At 41.8% G+C, this 23,465-nt stretch overlaps 2 protein-coding genes across 5 annotated transcripts in view; both read left to right on the top strand.

The window, feature by feature from the left end:
- LOC124273766 (monocarboxylate transporter 14-like) overlaps positions 1–10,936 on the top strand; it is a 41,527-nt gene extending 30,591 nt beyond the window's left edge. For all 4 annotated transcript variants that reach the window (XM_046709076.1, XM_046709073.1, XM_046709075.1 and 1 more), the window contains exons 2-6: positions 553–777; positions 6,544–6,687; positions 7,485–8,435; positions 10,083–10,133; positions 10,748–10,936. In XM_046709076.1, coding sequence (XP_046565032.1) covers positions 576–777; positions 6,544–6,687; positions 7,485–8,435; positions 10,083–10,133; positions 10,748–10,878 — 1,479 coding nt within the window. In that variant the 5' untranslated portion in view covers positions 553–575 and the 3' untranslated portion in view covers positions 10,879–10,936. The remainder of the gene's footprint in view (positions 1–552; positions 778–6,543; positions 6,688–7,484; positions 8,436–10,082; positions 10,134–10,747) is intronic.
- An 8,477-nt stretch (positions 10,937–19,413) lies between these two features.
- Positions 19,414–21,943, top strand: LOC124273765. The gene is made up of 3 exons (XM_046709072.1): positions 19,414–19,641; positions 19,809–19,955; positions 21,932–21,943. The coding sequence occupies exons 1-3, from the start codon at positions 19,414–19,416 to the stop codon at positions 21,941–21,943; spliced, it is 387 nt and encodes a 128-aa protein (XP_046565028.1).
- Positions 21,944–23,465: the final 1,522 nt, after the last annotated feature.

Below are 23,465 nucleotides of genomic sequence, written 5' to 3'. Positions count from 1 at the left end.
CAGTCTGGCCTGATTCATACGCCATTACACACCAGGGGAGGATTCAGCTTTTCGAGTTTTAGTGGTCATTTTATAACCCATCAGGACAACAACAACAAAAAAGGGGGGGGGGCCGCTGACCCCCCCCTCCTTTTACATCCCCCTTCCCTTCCCCTGGATCCGCCTATGCACACATCATATTGCTTGAATATTGATGAGTGTGGAGGTAAACAAAAGACAAACAAACAAACACCAGACGAGACCATCAGGACTGACCAAGCTTGACCACAATGCTGTCTTGTCACCTCAATTTGTCCTTCCTTGTACAGGGATACCCTACAGAAATTAAGTACATGCAAATTTCATTAATATGTTTCTGTTTGTTTGCTACGCGAACGGTGGACTTCGGACAAACATTCCATGACAAAAGCCCACTTGACATTCAGCATAAAGAATGATGACTGTTTTGTGTGTGTTGGGTGCCCTGTGCACCGTGTCGTGACAGTGTTCCAGGGCTGTCAGTTTTATGTTCTGGCATTGTCCAAATAACTATCGCAATTGTAACTCTTTCAGACATGACCTGAAGCAGCCCGGATATGACATCACGGCAGTCACGTGACATAGATGGCGGCTGGGCCTGGGTGGTGCTGCTGGCAGCCTACGTGAACCTCCTGATAGGCCCAGGTCTAGCGTACGTGGGAGGCATCTTCCAGGCGGTGTTCCTGGAACAGTTTCAGGAGAGCGTCGCGCTGACGTCATGGGTGACGTCACTGTTTGCGTCACTCTTGCAACTGGCAGGTACGATCCATCACAACGGCATACTTTCATAGCTGGTAAGAATGGCCGTGAAGTAATGGTGGATATATTCAGGATGTATTAATATATTGAGACTATTGATTCCACTCATATACTGATTGCATCATTTTGTGAAGTTATTAACATTTGTGACGTGGAAGTGAGTGCCGTACAACTCAGTGCAATGTGATGAGTCCCCAGAAACATATTATATTCTAGGGGCCTACAAATTGGGCTGATTGGCCAAGTTCGATATATCACATTGCCATTCGTCAGTTGTCTCCAGTTTCATCATAGGTCAGTTTTCGCCATAAGTCCATGTGTTCAGTTTTCCTCACAATGACCAATGTTCAGTGTTATATCCCAGGTCAGTTTTCCTCACATAGTCTAGTGTTCAGTTATACATCACATCTTATTGTCTTTCAGGTCCAGTGTTATATCACATCTTATTGTCTTTCAGGTCCAGTGTTATATCACATTTAATTGTCTTCCAGGTCCAGTGTTATATCACATCTTATTGTCTTTCAGGTCCAGTGTAATATCACATTTCATTGTCTTCCAGGTCCAGTGTTATATCACATCTGATTGTCTTCCAGGCCCAAGGTTATATCACATCCCATTGTCTTCCAGGTCCAGTGTTCAGTGTTATATCACATCCCATTGTCTTCCAGGTCCAGTGTTATATCACATGTCATTGTCTTCCAGGTCCAGTGTTCAGTGTTATATCACATTTCATTATCTTCCAAGTCCAGTGTTCCGTGTTATATCACATCTCATTATCTTCCAGGTCCAGTGTTCAGTGTTATATCACATGTCATTGTCTTCCAGGTCCAGTGTTCAGTGTTATCTCACATCTCATTATCTTCCAGGTCCAGTGTTCCGTGTTATATCACATCTCATTGTCTTCCAGGTCCAGTGTTCAGTGTTATATCACATCTCATTGTCTTCCAGGTCCAGTGTTATATCACATCTCTTTGTCTTCCAGGTCCAGTGTTCAGTGTTATATCACATCTCATTGTCTTTCAGGTCCTGTGTTCAGTGTTATATCTCATCTCATTGTCTTCCAGGTCCAGTGTTATATCACATCTCATTGTCTTCCAGGTCCAGTGTTCCGTGTTATATCACATCTCATTGTCTTTCAGGTCATATGTTCAGTGTTATATCTCATCTTATTGTCTTCCAGGTCCAGTGTTATATCACATGTCATTGTCTTTCAGGACCAGTGTGATGCCTCATCTCATTGTCTTCCAGGCCCAGTGTTATATCACATGTCATTGTCTTCAAGATCCAGTGTGATACCACATCTCATTGTCTTCCAGGCCCAGTGTTATATCACATCTAATTGTCTTCAAGATCCAGTGTGATACCACATCTCATTGTCTTCCAGGCCCAGTGTTATATCACATCTAATTGTCTTCCAGGTCCAGTGTTATATCACATGTCATTGTCTTCCAGGACCAGTGTGATACCACATCTCATTGTCTTCCAGGTCCTGTGTTATATCACATCTGATTGTCTCCCAGGTCCTGTGTTGTGTCACATCTTATTGTCTTTCAGGTCATGTGTTCAGTGTTATATCTCATCTTATTGTCTTCCAGGTCCAGTGTTATATCACATGTCATTGTCTTCCAGGACCAGTGTGATACCACATCTCATTGTCTTCCAGGTCCTGTGTTATATCACATCTCATTGTCCTCCAGGTCCTGTGTTATATCACATCTGATTGTCTTCCAGGTCCTGTGTTGTATCACATCTTATTGTCTTGCAGGTCCTGTGTTCAGTGTTATATCTCATCTTATTGTCTTCCAGGTCCAGTGTTATACCACATGTCATTCTCTTCCAGGCCCAGTTTCAAACGTTATACCACATCTTATTGTCTTCCAGGTGCAGTGTTATATCTCATCTCATTGTCTTCCAGGCCCAGTTTCAAATGTTATATCACATGTTATTGTCTTACAGGCCCTGTTTCAAATGTTATATAACATCTCATTGTCTTCCAGGTCCAGTGTTATATCACATTCCATTGTCTTCCAGGCCCAGGGTTATACTACATCTCGTTGTCTTCCAGGCCAAGTGTTATATTACCTCTTATTGTCTTCAGGGTCCAGTGTTATATAACATCTCATTGTATTCCATGTTCAGTGTTATATCACATCTCATTTGTCTTCCAGGTCCAGTGTTATACCACATCGCATTGTCTTCCAGGTCCTTTGTTATATCACATCGCATTGTCTTCCAGATCCAGTGTTATATCACATTCCATTGTCTTCCAGGTCCAGTGTTATATTACATCTTATTGTCTTCCAGTTCCAGTGTTAAATCACATCTCATTGTCTTCCAGGTCTAGTGTTATATCGGCTGTGAATATTCAATATTCATAAGTTATTATACCATCTTGCCTTTTGAATCACAATCTCCAGCTGATTTTTCGCTTTCATGAATCTTAAGATGGGTCGAGTGACCTAGTGCATGAGAGGTCCAGTGGCCAAGTACATGGGAGGTCCAGTGACCTAGTGCATGAGAGGTCCAGTGACCTAGTGCATGGGAGGTCCAGTGACCTAGTACATGGGAGGTCCAGTGACCTAGTACATGGGAGGTCCAGTGACCTAGTGCATAGGAGGTCTAGTGACCTAGTACATGGGAGGTCCAGTGACCTAGTGCATGGGAGGTCCAGTGACCTAGTACATGGGAGGTCCAGTGACCTAGTGCATGGGAGGTCTAGTGACCTAGTGCATGGGAGGTCCAGTGACCTAGTGCATGGGAGGTCCAGTGACCTAGTACATGGGAGGTCCAGTGACCTAGTACATGGGAGGTCCAGTGACCTAGTGCATAGGAGGTCTAGTGACCTAGTACATGGGAGGTCCAGTGACCTAGTGCATGGGAGGTCCAGTGACCTAGTACATGGGAGGTCCAGTGACCTAGTGCATGGGAGGTCTAGTGACCTAGTGCATGGGAGGTCTAGTGACCTAGTGCATGGGAGGTCCAGTGACCTAGTACATGGGAGGTCCAGTGACCTAGTGCATGGGAGGTCCAGTGACCTAGTGCATGGGAGGTCTAGTGACCTAGTGCATGGGAGGTCCAGTGACCTAGTGCATGGGAGGTCCAGTGACTTAGTGCATGGGAGGTCCAGTGACCTAGTACATGGGAGGTCCAGTGACCTAGTGCAGGGGAGGTCCAGTGACCTAGTACATGGGAGGTCCAGTGACCTAGTACATGGGAGGTCCAGTGACCTAGTGCATGGGAGGTCTAGTGACCTAGTGCATGGGAGGTCCAGTGACCTAGTGCATGGGAGGTCCAGTGACCTAGTGCATGGGAGGTCCAGTGACTTAGTGCATGGGAGGTCCAGTGACCTAGTACATGAGAGGTCCAGTGACCAAAATTCAACCTGAATACAACTTTGCTGTTTAGGAATCATGGTGTAAGTTTCACCTGACCAATATTTACCTTGACGGGCGGGCAGTAATGGATGATGCACGTGCATTCCACCCTCTTATAGCACACCCGTCACATCACTTACTGCACGGACTCAAGTTCATCTGTACTGAATACTCTCGAACCCAAATACACAACCACGTATTAGTTAATATGTTTATTTTCTAACTTCGTAAACTCAACCGAACATAAAACATTTACAAATAATCACGCAACTCTGTATTTGGGGACGTTCACGTCAGCCTCAAGAACTAAGAGAGCGGGCAAATGAAAGGATAATATAAATCTTTTTAATCAATCATTTACAACTGGCAACAGGAGATCACAACATTCAAATTCCCAATTTTTTCTACACACTGAGTCTTGCTAATAGGCTATCCTTCACATAAGAGTCTTTTGCAGTCTCTGACCGCCACCGACCGTGACGCCTAAATAGCCTGTCCGGCACTCCAGCATTGGCCGCCTCGGTCGTCTCTCCCGAACTGAAGCTGTGCACCCCAAAATCTTGTCTCTTTAGACCAACAGTCTCCAACACACTCCAACGTACTCAGAATTATCTCTCGCATACGTGTATAAGAGACTGGCTTGCTGCCTCTTAACTTATAAGTCTTTGAGTGTTTCTACAATAATTAACTGGTTTAAAGATATATTCATCACAGTAATGTTTAAATGCTTGTTCTAGGTATGACTTCATAATACTAACTCAACTGCGCAGATCGATGCTCATGCTGTTGATCACTGGATTGTCTGGTCCAGACTTGATTATTTACAGACCGCCGCCATATAGCTGGAATATTGCTGAGTGCGGTGTAAAACTAAACTCACTCACTCACTCATAAAACTAACTGGGCACATTTCTGATTGGGTTGCATCAACAACCAAGTGATGACCATCTCGATATTTATCAATTTTGCTTTTCTCTATAAAGATAACATGTGACCTTCCCGGAAGATTATGTCAGAATATCTTAAACTTGGTGCTCCCGAAAACCTGAGGAAGCCAGCAAAAGAAACTATACAAAATGTTAAATTTCTCATGTTATATAAGCTGTCAACAGGAAACCTATCTTTTAACATTTTAGTAGAATATCTCCTGTTATAGGCTCTTTTCGCTTGATTTGTACACCGAGAGTTCTCCATGTTTGTAGATACAGCCGAGACACGCAACAGCTGTCCTGCCCCGTCAGTCGTGAATCTCAAGTGCCTGATGCACGTGCATTCCACCCTTTTAAAGCACACCCGTCACATCACTTACTGCACGGACTCAAGTTCATCTGTACTTATACTCTCAAACCCAAATACACAACCACGTATTAGTAAATATATACCTCATTGCCTTCCAGGTCCAGTGTTATATAACATGTTATTGTCTCCCAGGTCCAGTGTTATATCACATCTCATTGTCTTCCAGGTCCAGTGTTATATCACATCTTATTGTCTCCCAGGTCCAGTGTTATATCACATCTTATTGTCTTCCAGGTCCAGTGTTACATCACATCTCATTGTCTTCCAGGTCCAGTGGTATATCACATCTCTTTGTCTTCCATGTCCAGTGTTATATCACATCTCATTGTCTTCTATGTCCAGTGTTAATATCACATCTCATTGTCTTCCCATAGGTACAATGTGTGAAGCCAATTTCTGGTGTTCCCTGCCGTGATCTCGCTGGAATATTGCTAAAAGCGGCGTAAAACCAAACTAAGTCAGTCAGTCATTGTCTTCCATGTCCAGTGTTATATCACATCTTATTGTCTCCCAGGATCTAGTGTTATATCACATCTCATTGTTTTGTCGGTCCAGTGTTATATCACATCTCATTGTCTTCAAGGCCTAGTGTTATATCACATCTCATTGTCTTCCAGGTCCAGTGTTATATCACATCTTATTGTCTCCCAGGTCCAGTGTTATATCACATCTCATTGTCTTGCAGGTCCAGTGTTATATCACATCTCATTGTCTTCCAGGTCCAGTGTTGTATCAGATCTTATTGTCTCCCAGGTCCAGTGTTATACCACATGTCATTGTCTTCCAGGCCTAATGTTATATCACATCTAATTGTCTCCCAGGTCCAGTGTTATATCACATCTCATTGTCTTCCAGGTCCAGTGTTATATCACATCTCATTGTCTCCCAGGTCCAGTGTTATATCACATCTCATTGTCTCCCAGGTCCAGTGTTATATCACATCTCATTGTCTCCCAGGCCCAGTGTTATATCACATCTCATTGTCTCCCAGGTCCAGTGTTATACCACATCTCATTGTCTTCCAGGTCCAGTGTTATATCAGATCTTATTGTCTCCCAGGTCCAGTGTTATATCACATCTCATTGTCTTGCAGGTCCACTTTCAAGCGTTTTATCATCACAAGTCAGCTGCCGTGCGTCCGTCATCACAGGGGCGACGTTGCTAGCAGCTGGCCTCGCGATCAGCAGCTTCGTCAACAGTCTACTCCTCCTTCTTATTTTCATGGGTATTGTCTCAGGTGAGAATGCTTGGGGTTGTCTCGGGTGAGAGTGCAAGGGACTGTCACAGATAAGTGCAGGCTATTGTGAGAGATCAGACCATCGTCTCAGGAGAGGCTGCAAAGCATTGTCTTTGGAGAGAATGTGGGAAATTGGTTCAGGTGAGACTGTAGAATATGTCTCAGGTGACAGTACAGCGTATTGTAGAGAGTACTGAGTATTGTATCAGGCGACACTGTGGAGTATTTGTTCAGGTGAAAGTGCAGTCTTCTAGTCTTGTAATATCCAACTTTTCTGTAGAAAATATATAGCCCCACAAGCTCTAAATATAACTCAGACTGACCCGCCTGTAGGCTCTTCAAATGTGTACCTAACCGGGCCGTCTCTATTATCGAATGGGCACACATTATAACAGCATATGTTAATCTTTGAAAGCAGGTTCCTTTAGCACTAACCTTGACTTGAGATAATTAGCTGTGAAAAAGTGACCGATCATTTGACGTTCTCGTGTTACTCTGTGTGTTTTCAGGATTGACAAAATTGTTTCCAATATGACTAGAAAAAAACTAAGACTGACTCGTCCTCGATTTTCACACTAAATATTAAATGGCTGAAAAATTCTGCAATTCCGTTTATACGCTTTCGTTTTACTGCAGGTATCAATCATGACAGGAAATCATCCGATGGCCCTGAAGTTCTTTTTATTAGTATTCTTGTTTCTCATAATCATGATAATAATTTTTCACGCCGTTTGAAATAGAGATCGGGTGCTTGATGTTGTGGGTGATTTCTAAATATCCTATATTCTTCTACACAGGTATAGGTCTTGGACTCACCTACTCTGCCTCCATAGTTGTCGTCAATCTGTTTTTCGTGAAACGGCGGACATTCGTCACGGGACTTGCTCTGTCTGCAACAGGTGCCGGGATACTCATACTTCCGCTCGTGTGTCGCCACCTGCTGGACGCTTTGTCATGGCGGGAAACTCTGGCGATCCTTGCAGGGTTGTCTTTACAGATGGCGGTGTGCGGAGCTGTAATGTTTCCGGTTCATGAACACAACGACAAAGGCTTCTGCTTCAAGCTGTTTAGGAAACGTGATAAACGTTTGCCAGATGCCGACTCAGAGAAGGGGAAAATGTTTACACAGAATGATTCACCTCAAACAGAAAGGGCTGCAACTTGTGAAGACCAACACTTGACCGCCAAAGACCAACATTTGGCTGTCAAAGACTTAGTCAATTCAACCATCAGTATTTCAGGATCTGTAAAATTTGAAATGTCAAAGATCAAAATCCATGAACCAAAACCACTTTACGCTAATATAGGCTTCTTGATTTTGTGTTTCTCTCTTTTTCTCAATAATTCTAGCATAGGTATATTTCTCATTCATTTCCCGAGCTTCGCTAAAACGTTTGGGGTCACCGAATCGGAAGTGGCCTTCGCCATGGCGATGAACGGTCCAGCACTAACAATTTCGAGAGTTCTGATTGGTGCAATGGGGAATGATAGTAAAACGGACCCTCTCTCAATCTTCGTTGGTCTGATACTGACATCGGCTCTTATTTTAATGTTGACGCCTGTGTTAGCTACCACGTCTACTACACAGACACTGGTCATGGTGTTGATGGGGTTATATTGCGGGGGTTCATACGCTTTTCTGACAGTTCTAACCATTGAGTGTGTTGGTCTTGACAAACTTGCTGCTGCCTTTGGCTGGGAAATGATTGCTGCCGGAACTGGTTACCTGGTAGCGCCACCTATTGCCGGTAAGTATGTTTGGCCAGTCGTTTACTATAGTGTTTGGCAGTGGGGTAGCCTAGTGGTTAAAGCGTTTGCTCTTCACATAAAAGGCCCGGGTTCAATTTCATTCATGTGCTGAATGTGTAAAGCCCATTTTGGTGTCTCCCGACGTGACTTTCCTGAAATATTGCTTAAAGCGGCGGAAGGCCTGACCCACTCACTCACTTTAATAGAGTGCAACCCTACGCCGTACTCAGCAATATCCCAGCTACAGTAGTTGGCCATAAGTGAGTCATCATTAGTGAGATTTCCAGAGACTTACATGTTAATTAACTGCTACAAGAATAATTTTCATAAATTTAGTAGAAGTCATTTTTTGATAGTTTGCAAACATCTTGGAAATCATCTTCAGCTTTCGTTGATTAGTTATCGAATGACGCCTGATTAAGGTACCATAAGTACAACTTAACTTTAATTTATCCCATAGACAGCCATGTTAAACCTGATTAAATATGTCTAATATATGTTGTTTAAATAGTTGCAGTTTTCTTAATAATCATCGGAAAATTGAATGGAAATTATTGTATGTAGCTGACATGATTTCCCAGCTGGTAGATTAGTATTGAAAGCACTTCGACCGAAACAAAATTTATGAAAATTATTCTTGCAAGAGTTAACTAACATGCAAGTTTATGGGACTTTCACTAATGATGACTCGCTTATGGCCAACTACTGCATATGGCGGCTGTCTGGACCAGGCAATCCAGTGATCAGCAGCATGAGCATCGATCTACAAAATTGGGATACGTTGACATGTGCCACCACGTCAGCGGGCCTGACCACCTGATTCCCTTAGTCGCCTCTTGCGACTAAATCTAACCGGACCTTCACGGGTCGGGATCTCTGTACGTCTACGAGTAATTAATAAAAATATGTGGTGTGGGGTGCTACCGGTTGTGCAGGACATGCTTACTCATTTCGTGAACACCTGGTGTCAACACTGCTTTGTTCACATGATGATTCACATGTTCCACGCAACCTCCAATAACAATCTGACGAAAGGGGCCGACCGGGTGGCCTAACTGTTAAAGCGTCCGCTCTTCAGGCTGAGGACCCGGGGATCGATTCCCTTCAGTGCTACAACGTGTGAAGACCATTTCTGGTGTTCACTGCCGTGATATTGCTAGAATATTGCTAAAAGCGGCGTAAAACCATACTCACTCACTCTTACAGAAGAGGAAAAGAAGTCTTATAAAGAAAGGAAATTAGCATCTTTTTACAATAGTTTACTGAAATGGTAGCATAATGTCTAAATGCTGTATCTAATGGTTAAGTGAGTGAGTGAGTGAGTTTAGTTTTACGCAGCACTCAGCAATATTCCAGCTATATGGCGGCGGTCTGTAAATAATCGAGTCTGGACCAGACAATCCAGTGATCAATAGCATGAGCATCGATCTGCACAATTGGGAACCGATGACATGTATCAGCCTGACCAGCCGATCCCGTTAGTCGCCTTTTACGACAAGCATAGTCGCCTTTTATGACAAGAATGGGTTGCTGAAGACCTATTCTATCCCGGATCTTCACGGGTCTCTAATGGTTAAGTATTCAAAGCCCTAATTTGATGCCCGACACTGATACTGATACCAAAATATTTCTAATTTTGCTTTTAGGATGGATTGTCGATTCTACTGGTTCGTATGCCAACAGTATATATCTATCAGGTAATTAGAAACCAAATATATATCATAACTATCCCTACACTTGCACTAAAGCTGGAAACCAGGATCCATGAGTTCGAATCCAAGATTCTGATCCACTGGTATCTATACTTAAACATATTGATGCCCATTCCAGATTGCACATAGAGACTGTCGTTTTTAAAGCTATACTTAGCCATGGCTGTGTTTAAGACCTTGAGAAATGTTAATTTCAGAGAAAAGTCTCAGCACATTATCTAGTTTTCTTTGTTTCGCTGTGTGTAGAAATCCTGGTTTAAAAGTTCAAGCCTAAAGAGATACAGAAAGAGATCTAGTCCTTGTCTTATCCCCTATCTGTATGGTGTCATACATCTTTTGACATATTTTGGTAAGATGCGGTTGGGAATCTAAGCACCCAGATCTAGTCCTTGTCTTATCCCCTATCTGTATGGTGTCATACATCTTTTGACATATTTTGGTAAGATGCGGTTTGGAATCTAAGCACCCACATTTCGCTGTTAACTTTACTAACGGTCGACTCTTATCATGTAATGTGACGTGAGTCGTTCCACAAACAATCAACTGTACAGCTTATGGTTAATGCTCAGAGCTACACGCTGCCAATGTCCACGTTTCAGGAGTGCTGTTGTTTGTGGCGGTGTTGGTGATTATGATGATACCTGTCTGCGGTGGACGTCGTCATCAACACTCTCCCCACCACCCTGATGACACGACGCTTGAGGTTGACCAAGAAGACAGCCCGACGTGATCGGGAACGCTTGTTTTAACCATATACCCAATTTGGAACAAACATTGTTTTTAGAGAAGTATATTTGTCTTGTTATGATTTCGACAACTATGCCCCGGAAAGTAACAGAGGAAAATCACTTCGATCACCTCTGGCTTGAATACACATTGGTATGAAATTCCAAAAGACAATAATATGAGTATCACGTGGCTGTCACATGACCTGACTAGATCATAATGTCATAAATGGATCTATATCCGTTTGCCGTCATGTTCAAGTCATGCATATTTCTATTAACTACCTGTCTTCACGAGCTGTCGCGTGGCAAGATCTATACATCCTGCAGGGTCTGGCGTTAAAGCAATATTACTCAGGTATGAGTGAGTGAATTAGTTTAGTTTTACGCCACACTCAGCAATATTCCAGCTATATGGCGGCGGTCTGTAGAGTCTAATAATAGAGTCTGGACCAGACAAACGAGTGATCAACAGCATGAGCATCGATCTGCGGAATTGGGAATCGATGACATGTGTCAACCAAGTCAGCGAGCCTGACCACCCGATCCCGTTAGTCGCCTCTTACGACAAGCATAGTCGCCTTTTGTGGCAAGCTGGGTTGCTGAAGACCTATTCTACCCCGGATCTTCACGGGCCCTTAGGTATGACGAGTGCGACGAGTTTACGCCACGAGTGAGTTTAGTTTTACCCCGCTTTTAGCAATATTCCAGCAATATCACGGCGGGGGACACCAGAAATGGACTTCACACATTGTACCCATATGGGGAACCGAACCCGAGTCTTCGGCGTGACAAGTGAAACCTTCAACTACTAGGCTAGCCAGCCAACCATTTACGCCAAGAAGGTAAAGGTATAATTGTAGTTGACCTGAGTGATTGTGTGTTGGCTAGTTCATCCGACATAGTTGCCAGTTAAAATCTGGACACAACTGATTTGTGAGGTTCGTTTTCAGAACATACTTGTGCCCCTCATAGATTCATTCACAGGGGTTCGAATCAATGTTTGGACAATATTTTATTTTTTTTTAAATATAAATCTAGACTTTTGCAATGATATTTTCCTTTATATGCTATCATTAATATACTTTTCAGATGTGAACCAAATCGGTGAAGAAATAAAGATTTTAGAAAATTATACAGCTACACTATTATATAGTATACCCAAGGGCTGACACTTCCGATGCTAAAAACCTGATCGAGAACCGGGCAGCCCGACTCTTTTAACGTGCGGTGCTTACGTTTTTCACAAAAACGTGTGTTGAGCTTGCAGGCCATTCTTTGACCTATCTGCTCATCGTGTGCAATTTGTCCAACTGCATTTCACATGTGACCACTGACCCTTAACGTTCGTTGGTTCGAATAACACATTCGCTGAAAGGTAGATGTGTGTGTCGCATTCGCGACAGAAACAAAGAATTAAATATAGTTTATATGCCATACTGGAATTATTTGAGACATAGTAACCCATACTTGTCGTAAGAGACGACTTATACGGGATCGGATGATCAGGTTCACTGGCTTGTCATCGGTTCCCAATTCCGTCGATCGATGATCATGCTGCTGATCACTGGCTTGTCTGGTCCAGACTCGATAATCTGAAGACAGCCGCAATATAGCTGGAATATTGCTGCGTGCGGCGTAAAATAACACACCAACTAACCAACCAATGTTTGAGACATACCGACAAACATACGCTACCTAGATTGTTCAGTTGAGAGGATGGTACGCTTTAGCATCCGGGCTCAAAACACAAATCAATGTAATATACTCATGCCAATAACGGTTGTCACCCCTCCCCCACCCAACCCTCTCAATAAAAAATTGTTTAGGGGTGACAACCATTATTGGCATGAGTATATATACCAGTCAGCTGTATGGCCTCGTTCTGTAAATAATCGAATCTGGACCAGACAATCCAGTGATCAACAATATGGCCATCGATCTACGCAATTGGGAACCGATGACATGTGTCCACCAAGTCAGCGAGCCTGACCACCCGATCCCGTTAGTCGCCTTTTACAAGCATGGGTTACTGAAGATTAATTTTAACCCGGATCTTTACAGGTGATAGAGACATAAAAACGATCAAAACGAACTGATCAAGATGGTCACCGGCTGGTCAGTCTGTGTGACTTGACGGTTTGGCATCACTGTGTTTCGATGGCAGAACAGAACAGAATTTTTATTACGCTCAGGCCGGGATACTCGGCATATAAGGTACAAATATACAGTTGAGAATACATGGGATGGCGGGATGGTTTACATGGAAGATTGTACAGTTTTCATGTTGGTATTACAAAATATGCACATTTGTTTTTAAAACACTAATTCGTTTACAGTTAAACAATTCATTAAATCTTACCACATTGTTTTTTTAACATAATGGTTTGGGATATATGTTTTCCGATGATGTTTGAAGAAAGGGCAGAGAAATATTCCAGCAACATAATGAAATTCATCGCCAACATCACACTTCATCATTCTTCAGGTTTGAGTTTAATGTGCCACCTACCCGTACTTCTGTGGGTAAACGATGGCAGGAAGTTCTAAACAAGAGAAACTTAAGAGCCAAGGAGAAAGGGATATATAAATATTTGTCAAGGACAAGTTCAGTTTTGAATACGCGATAAGTGGTATCTACAGACTCGTGCTAGTTATATTCGGACACTTGACGTCATTTCTATAGACTTACATGTTCTTTCAGTGTAGCATAAATAATTTTCATGAAGTGAGTTTAGGATGGATCTTTGTAAAATTTGACAGGCATATGTGAAATCATCTCTGCTCTGCGCACAAAATTTCAGTTCAACTTTCCGACCACTACTTAACTAATGACATCACATTTATCAACTTACGTATGGTTCCACAATGCACAAGTCCGCCATGTTAAAGGAGTTCACTGCACTGTACATATGTTGGTTAAATTGTTGCCATTCAATAAATAAGCAACGGAAAATTAAACAGAAAATATTTATGTGATTGTAGGTAAGATGATTCCTCACAAATGTGCAAAATTTGACTTGGATCATAAGAAAATGAAATTCATGAAAATTATTTATGCTACACTAAATTAACATGTAAGTCTATGGAAGTTACTTCAAGTGTCCGAATATAATGCACAGGTCTGAATATAAGAACTTGAAATCTCTACGCGCCATGTTTGAGTTGCTATATCATGTACTAGTAACCTTAAGGGAGCAATCGATTTAATTTCATTGGGAAAGACAGCTTGTTGACTTAGCCAGTAAAAGCTATAGCCAGTTTCATTAAAACAGCTTGTTGACTTAGCCAGTAAAAGCTATAGCCAGTTTCATTAAAACAGCTTCCACAGATTTTATCCATTTTAGATTGTTATTGTTCACACATGCTTCATTATATAACATATGGTATAACGACCGCCTCCGTGGTGTAGTGGTTAGAGCGTCCGCCCGGAGAACGGAAGGTCGCGGGTTCGATCCCCGACCGCGTCATACCAAAAGACGTTAGAATATGGTACTTGTTGGTCCCTGCCTGGCGCTCGGCATTAATGGGTACAACACGGACTGGTCGGCTCGGAGTCAGTATAATGTGTCTGAGTGGGGTATTCATGCTTCACTGCGGCATGGTATCTCAGTGGGCTAGCACTGTAAAAAACCCAGCTTAAGTCTGGGCTAGTACAAGCAGCCGCAGAGACACATACACACGCATGCACGTCGTCATATGAGCGAAATATTCTCAAGCACGACGTAAAAGCCAATTTCACCTGACCTTACATATGGTATAACACTCTTGGCAGCTTTTGTTAGATAGGACAGATAGTTTAGCCCAGAAATATACCATACGATATTTGATCGTTAATTAGGGTTACCCTTTCAAGTTCTCCATGTAAAATGTACAATAGCGTGCTTCTCTTAACGGAAAGTCAGTGTCCGTGGTGTAGCTGTAGAATTGGTGATTTCGCCTATAAACAACATTCACTCACACCCATCATTCACACATTTATTTGGGTAACACGTCGACCTTTGCACTCATATAAAGGTATTTGAATATCACAAACGCTCAGGGCACTGGTAAATGCTTTTGAAGTTACATTAGGGCACTAAAGGCTTGTTCCTATCTCGAACCTGAAACGCAATTCAAAAGGCATATTTGAGTCAAAAACAAATCAGACAAATAGAATTAAAACGCGGTAGGGTAGCCTAATGGTTAAAGCGTTAGCTCGTCACGCCGAAGACCCGACTTCGATTCCCCACATGGGCCAATGTGTGAAGCCCATGTCTGGTGTGATATTGTTGGAATATTGCTAAGAGCAGCGTGAAAATAAACTCCCTCTCTCATTAAAAGTATAAAGACTGTGCAAAAGTAAGGTGAGGTGAGGTGAAATTGGGTTTAACGTGGTGCTTGAGAATATTTCGCCCATATGACGACGTGCATGCGTGTGTATGTGTATGTGCGGCTGCTTGTACTAGCCCAGACTGAAGCTGGTTTTATAGTGCTAGCCCACTGAGACACCATGCCGCAGTGAGGCATGAATACCCCACTCAGACACATTATACTGACTCCGAGCCAACCAGTCCTTGTTGTATCCAGTAATTCCGAGCGCCAGGCAGGGACCAACAAGTACCATATTTTAACGTGTTTTGGTATGACGCGGTCGGGAATCGAACCCGCGACCTTCCGCTCTCCGGGCGAACGCTCTAACCACTACACCACGGAGGCGGTCCTGTGCTAAAGTGACTGAATGGGTACCGTTGTTGCCATGTCATCTTTGGCTATATTGAAGCAATATCGTGTCAGAGACGATTGCAATAAACTTCTCACATTGCACAGGGGCGGTGGGGTAGCCTAATAGTTAAAGCGTCGGCTCGTTACGCTGACGACCCCCCACATGGGCACAATGTGTGAAGCCCAGTTATGGTGTCCCCCGCCGTGATATTGCTGGAATATTGCTAAAAGCGGCGTAAAACCCAACTCACTCACTCACTCACACATTGCACCCATACTGGGATTTGAACCTTGACCTTCGACGTGACGGCTAACGTCATTACCGAGCTACTTCGCCCATTAAGAGTCGATCAGCTTCAAACGATCTTTTAAAGATCACATATACTCTAGGGGGGTACAAATACATAAATCACTAACTGGCATCGCTATAAATGAAACCCCGTCATTAAAACTACTCACTTCGGTCTTTAATTAACTTAAATCGACCTTTTTGACAACAGTGCACAATTCTCACCCGCGAACGAAATTTCAACCAATCAGAGTGGGGCGTCTCTGTGACGTCATATGAGGAATAGCTATGAGGGCCGATGCAGAATTCATCTACATTTCAGGGGGTAAATTATCTTGTTTACTATGGTGGCTGATTAGGGCCATCGCTTTCTCGCCTTAAAATTCGGAGGCGAGAAAGCGAGAAAGCGATATCACGAGACGAGAAAGCGATAACACGAGACGAGAAAGCGATAGCACGAGACGAGAAAGCGATAGCACGAGACGAGAAAGCGATAGCGCGAGACGAGAAAGCGATAACGCGAGACGAGAAAGCGATAACACGAGACGAGAAAGCGATAGCACGAGACGAGAAAGCGATACCATTACGCGAGAAAGCGATAAAGCGAGAAAGCGATAGAGCGAGAAAGCGATAAAGCGAGAAAGCGATAGAGCGAGAAAGCGATAGAGCGATAGCGAGAGAAAGCGATATTACCCACAATTCAGTGCTGTCTGCGCATGATCGACTGCAAACGGGAGCTCAGTCGCCATCGTAATTTCTGGATAGTATTAAATGGTTTTCAGTAATGTTCTTGCCCACGAATGGCGGTGTATGACTAGACTTTTAGAAAATATGTAGACTTTCCTTTGACATGCAATTTGCACGTATGCAATAGTCATATCGTGAAATAACGGAAACGTTCATTTTGTGATGTGACTTAAGGAATTACATATTTTTTGACATAACTGGATTCGAATTGTCTTAACCAACTTAATCACACCAACCAATTGAATTGTTTCTTTGATGGGCATTTTAGATTTTGAGTTGATGAAGAATAATGACAATTATATTGGATATACAACTTCTTTTATTCTGTGGAGGCGACGTTTCGACATAGATTCTAATGTCGTTGTCAAGCAAGTGATACATGAGTAACAAATTGAGAGAATATATACATGAGTTGTTATTACGGTAGATAGGGGATGAGTTGTTTATACATTAAATGAGGTTGATGTACAACGCTTGTAGAAGAGATTGAGTAAGTTGATTGGAAGCCAGAAGGGTGATATACAAGGACTGAATTAGAATTTATAGCAGGCCAGGTGGATGTATATACAAAAGATGGGTTTGATGTACATAGTTGAATTGAAACAGATAATGTACACAAGAAATATTATTGATTACTTTATCAAGTAATAATAGGCATTGGGAATGTACTATCCTTGCTCTCTGTTGAGAGCGGATCATATCTTCTTGATGTGTACTGCTTCCAAAAGTTTCCGAATTTTCTAGTCTGACTGGTTCTTTTTTATGGTTTTCTTTGAATTATGATGTTGTGTGAGAAATGTGTCGGAAGTGCCAGATGAACGGGAGGGACCTATGACAAATAAGGCATTGTGACGAGTATATTTTCATGTCAATTTCCACCATGAGTGGCCAGCACTAAGACAATCAACCACATCCAAACCAGCATCCTAAAATAAAATCACCGAGTGAGTGTGTGAATTGAAATACATGTATATGTCGCCTAAGAGCAATATTCATGTTTTAGGTTCATTGTTGATGGTTTTGTGACGCCATATTGTACGCCATCAGTTCAATTCCAACTTAATGGAATGGTGAGTTACACTTACATTTCAAACAAATTGGAGCTTGCGTTTCTTTTGCAGCTCAGTTTATTACATATACATCACATTCAGAGAGTTTTGAAGTATGTGACACTATAAATGAGCTGTATGTAGACAATTCAAAAATAATTATCAGTTCTCGCTGTTTGGTTATAGGTGGAGAAATTAGAAATGAGGCATGGGAACTTAACCGTTTATGTTTATGTCACTTTATTGTATTTCAGGGTGATCAAAATACAGCTGTAGTTTCTTTGAATTAATAAAAACGATGAAATTTATTAACTGAAGAACTTCACCTACATGAACCCTATTCGCTCCTACCCAAAGATAGAGGAGACGCACGTGACAGTAAAGCACCTTGGTACCTCAATGTAGTAACAGAACCATTCCACAGTCAATGGTGTAATCTAAGCAAATAAAAGGATGCAGTCAAACGTTCGTCTAATCAAAGCTGAAAATAGTACGCAGTTAAACGCTGGTCTAGCCATATATAGTGAACTTCTTTGGATGGCATTTAGAAGTTGGTGTGCTTAACAACGGGGAAAGTTATATGGATATACAACGCCTTTATTATAATGTAAGAGACATTTTGGTCCGCCAATTTCAAACCTGTTCTGCCATCAAAATATCTATCAAAACCCATCTTTTCCGCCATGTTTTCTTCTGACAAAAGTTAGATAATAGACATGTTATACCAACAACTGTTTTTCTACAATATATTATTACCCTCCGCCGCTATTTTGACTGTATGTAATAATTGATGTGTGTGATATGTACTCTTATACCACCATTGGTGGTCTATTGAGAATAAAAGTAAAGTAAAGGCTACAGCTGGACGTGGTCGCATAGGTTTTGAAAAGCTGATTAGTGTATCCAGTTAATCCTTGTAACATTTTCGTTTCCAGAGGAGGACTTGAAACTCGTTCAATATATGGAACTATCTACCTGTATCATCTTGTTTATAACCTGGTCAACTCATGTCAAAACGATTCAAATCAAATAGAGCAATAGGTGGCATTCACTGGGATGCAGACAAATAAACCCTCCTACACATCTACAAAACATTTATCTTGTACACACAGGAGTGAGTCGCTCCCGTCCTTCTCTATCCCCAACGAAACTCCTTACAATATATTAAAAAAGTCACAGGTGCAAAGACTAGTACCTACTACCTATTACTTACTAGAAGAAACCAAATGACTCAATAACTACCAGACTGGGTCAGAAAATAAAATATCAGAATATATATAGAATAAACCCTTTAAAACATCCCTATCCAGCCACACATTACAGTGTAAACTCGATTATCCAGACTAACTCACAATGTCAAGGCCACGCACCACACGTTTCACAACCAAAACATAAACACCGTACCCTCGCTGGTGTCGTACCTGGAAGTAGACATTTGTTATTACAGTAAAAATCCTTTGATGTTCGGCCGAGGTAGATACATGTTGTTTTAAAGGATTAATGAGATGGGTGACACTAAAACTTGAACTGGTGAGTGAACTCGGAGTTCACTAATTAGTGATATGAACTCACTAGTTCTAACTATGAACATAGTTGCTGATATGAACTCACTAGTTAAATGACAAATAACACAATTATGATTATTTGATTGATATCAACTCACAAATTAACTATAGAATTTAGATTGATTGATATAAACTCACACTGGGTATATATCATGGTAATTCCACCAAGAATCTATCACTGTCAAAATGGCAAACCAACAGTTAGACTATAAGTTTCTCTCGACTTCACGTGGTGGACGTTATCTAGTTGTTGAAGGCTTTGTGTTTCGATTGAATCGAAGACGCAACGATGCTTCATGGGCATCTTGGAGATGCCAGGAGAAGACATGTGCTGCGACTGTCTCTACTGTGAACGACATCATCACCAAGCATCCCAGCCCACATAACCATGGACCTGTCCATAATGAGATAAAGGTATGTTGTGCGTAAATGTATCTATAAATTATAATATTAAAATGGTATAAAGCTCTGCTACATTTGTTCATTATTTGCACAATTTTAGACAAATGTGCTCGAAAAGCACTTCATTAGATTTATGCAGCCATAACATTACATTAATTTTGGTTATATCTTATTTACAGGTCAGAGAGACACTGGACAGGATGAAGATGGTGGCCAAGTCATCTCTGGGTCCGATACCGACGCTGTACAACGAGGTTCTGGCCTCAGTGAGCGATGGTCCTTGTTCAGTACGCTGCTGGGAGGAAACCGCCACCAAAAAGGAGGAAGTACATCCATGTCAACTCAAGACTAGAGACTTTGAAGCAAGAACTCCGAGCAAGAACTCCCAGCCCTACTTTTTAACATTTAACCCCAATTCATCTATTTAGTAGACTCCTTATGAGCTTATCAGCAACAGTTTAACTGTTCTGCACAATAAGTCACAATATACTTTACACCACTTATTGAACTTATACGCAATCAACTTCCCACCTTCTTCCGTCCAACTTCTCAGCTCCCCATCTAAACTAACGTATTTTCAATATACAGGTGTTCATCATATAGTGCTTTATTCCCCAAGCAATAATTTTATTACGTTTTGGTTAAACACACCTACCACGTCGGTCGATGAATTGTGGCACTGTCTCAAGTCGATAGTTGGGAGTTCGGGGACAGACAGACATATACGTATGTACACAAGCCATTCTTGTAGAAGTATGAGAGGTTATGGCACATACATTTAGAACAATACCTTTTCCACATAATAGTAGATATATATATGTGTGAAATATGCACACATTAAACGACCAGATGAAAGGCACATGGTGCATAAAATTCCACCACGGATACAATACAGCCCGACGGGGAGTTGGTTTGGTTGGTCTGTTGTTTAACACCGCACTAGGCATTATATTACAGCTATATGGTGGCGATCTGTAAATATTCGAGTATGGACCAGACAATACAGTGATCAACATTATGAGCAAAAAAAACGCCACGGAGTTGGGTTACGATGACATTGTCAACCAACCAAGTCAGCGAGCCTGACCACCCGATTCCGTTAGTCACCTTTTACGACAAGCATGTGTTGCTGAAGACCAATCTAGCCCGGATCTTCAGGGGTAACATGGGGAGTAGGCAAATGTGTAGCTTAGCCCAGTGAAAAACAGAGCTCATAAAACAGGACTCATAAAATACCTAAAGGTATTAAGAGCAGTTATGGGCGTAAACTTCTGTATTTGTATAACACGATGCAACGGAGAATATTCTTATTCTCCATCGAGTGAATGAAAGCTGAAGACGTACAGTGATAAACAAACAGTGATAAGATAACAAGGGAAGCCAGTACTTAATTAGCGCTAAATTGGTAGGGTGGATGGACAAATGGAAGCCAGGGATTGTTAATCCCGGCATGAATAATGAGATAACAAGGGTGGCATTTAACAAGGGAAATGACAATAAAGAAATGCAAGCCAGGAATTAATCCAGACCTCATTTCAACGAAAACACACTCGGTTTCTGGTGTTATTGTTGGATTATTGTTTGGACAAGTCAAAGGATTAATTACAAAAATGCCACAGAATTCGAAAGCATGTTCATTTTGTTTCTATACGATTAAACCAAATGACAATAAAGCCTCCTGTTGGATTAAATCATACGCAGGTTAGACGTCATGTGCAGACAGGGCAGAATTATGTGAAATATCGCTTTCTCGCTTTCTCGCTTTCTCGCTTTCTCGCTTTCTCGCTTTCTCGCTCTATCGCTTTCTCGCTCTATCGCTTTCTCGCTCTATCGCTTTCTCGCTCTATCGCTTTCTCGCTCTATCGCTTTCTCGCTCTATCGCTTTCTCGCTCTATCGCTTTATCGCTTTATCGCTTTCTCGCCTTGGTATATCGCTTTCTCGCTCTATCGCTTTCTCGCCTTGGTATATCGCTTTCTCGCTCTATCGCTTTCTCGCTCTATCGCTTTCTCGCTTTCTTGCTTTATCGCTTTCTCGCTCTATCGCTTTCTCGCTTTATCGCTTTCTCGCTTTATCGCTTTCTCGCGTAATGGTATCGCTTTCTCGTCTCGTGCTATCGCTTTCTCGTCTCGTGTTATCGCTTTCTCGTCTCGCGCTATCGCTTTCTCGTCTCGTGCTATCGCTTTCTCGTCTCGCGTTATCGCTTTCTCGTCTAAGCACATTTTTATTTTGTCAAGGAAACCTGGATAGGCGAACAAGCCTAGTGGCTTATATAGACGCAACTCCATTACATTGTTCCAATAGCTGGATACATGATTGAAATAATTTGACAACAAAAGAAAAATACTGAGACAAAAGAACAGATAAATGATTGAATAATAAATATGTTCGGTATAGTGTTGGATATGCCTAGCAACGAAATGAGCAGCCGCAGAAAATCAAATATATAAAACGTGCCTTACATTGAATATATACGTAGATTTGATAATTACTGTAAGCGGTTACTTTTAGTAATGAACTGTTGTAATGAGTTCAGAATATCACTAATAGTTGAGTTATTCAATGTGCCGTTACCGTATAAAGTAGTTTTCACATCGTATCCTTGAATATAAAATACATCATTGCTCTTAAATTTTGATAGTTCGGACATGATAGTAGATGTATTTATTATCTGCAATCCGATTATCTTATAACAAACTAATTTTCCCTATAAGATTTTAGTTGGTGCCGTTTTCGCCATCAGATTTGTAGCCGTTTTCGCCAAGTCGAGGTTCCGTTATGTCCAAATGGTGCCGTTTTCGCCAGGTGCCATTTTGCTGTGGTTCCGTTTTAGCCTGAACCCCTGGTGAGTGGACGTTAACCACGTGAATGTAGCAAGAAATTTATCGCGCAGTATTGTCACTTCGACACCCACCTCGCTTCCGTGGAAGAAATCGTTATGTTATAAAGTTGTGTCATGCAAAATCATTTTGGTTATGATTCAAATACATATTTAACTACGAGTAGAAAGTTGTTTTGATTTTCTAACTTGATGAAAACAAACCATAATCTCATTAATTCTAACAGACTTTAGCCCGTCGCTTTTACGATTTTCAAACATGGCGGCCCCTGTCGCGAACATACGCTAGTCTGAGGATAAATGCTATTTAGGTTTGTTTTCACCGAGTTACAAAATCAAAACTTCTTTCTACTGGTAGTAAAGTATGTATTTGATTGATGGCCAATAGGGTTTTGCATGACATAGCTTTATAACATATCTCGTGGCAGCGAGCTGGGTGTCAATATAATACTACTGACAATATTATTGTTACTTCGACCACAACCTCACTTCCGAGGAAGAAATCGTTATGTTACAAGTTGTGTCATGGAAAATCTTTATGGTCATCAATCATATACATATTTTACTACAACTAGTAAGTAGTTTTGATTCTTTAACTTCGGTGAAGCGATCTGAACACAAGTTCAGCGCTCGCTTCGCACTCACAAACATACTAGTAACCCATTTTAGCACGAACTGCGGGGTCCTGTGGAAATCTGTGCATGGTGACACCATCGCCCGACCCTAGAGCAATTGACGACAAAGCAACGATTCGGCATGTCGTCCTTGATGTCGAGAAATCATCAAAATGATGAGCGTGCTACACACTTTCTATACAATTAACTGAAAATCGTTCCTCATATGACGTCACTGCAGTGCTCGGGCGAAAGAGTTACGTAACCTGTCTGTGGTTTCGTTGGCGGCCGAGAGTGAAGCAGGCGACTTTTTGGCCACTTTTAATCGCTCGGTATTAATTAACCACAAGTTTTTTAAGAATGAATTTGGTGTTCCGCATAAGTC

Source organism: Haliotis rubra, unplaced genomic scaffold (assembly GCF_003918875.1).
Source record: "Haliotis rubra isolate DU_JTF1 unplaced genomic scaffold, ASM391887v1 Scf1839, whole genome shotgun sequence".
Taxonomy (NCBI): domain Eukaryota; kingdom Metazoa; phylum Mollusca; class Gastropoda; order Lepetellida; family Haliotidae; genus Haliotis; species Haliotis rubra.
Note: the sequence above shows the minus strand (reverse complement) of the source record. Positions and strands in the feature narration are given on the sequence as shown.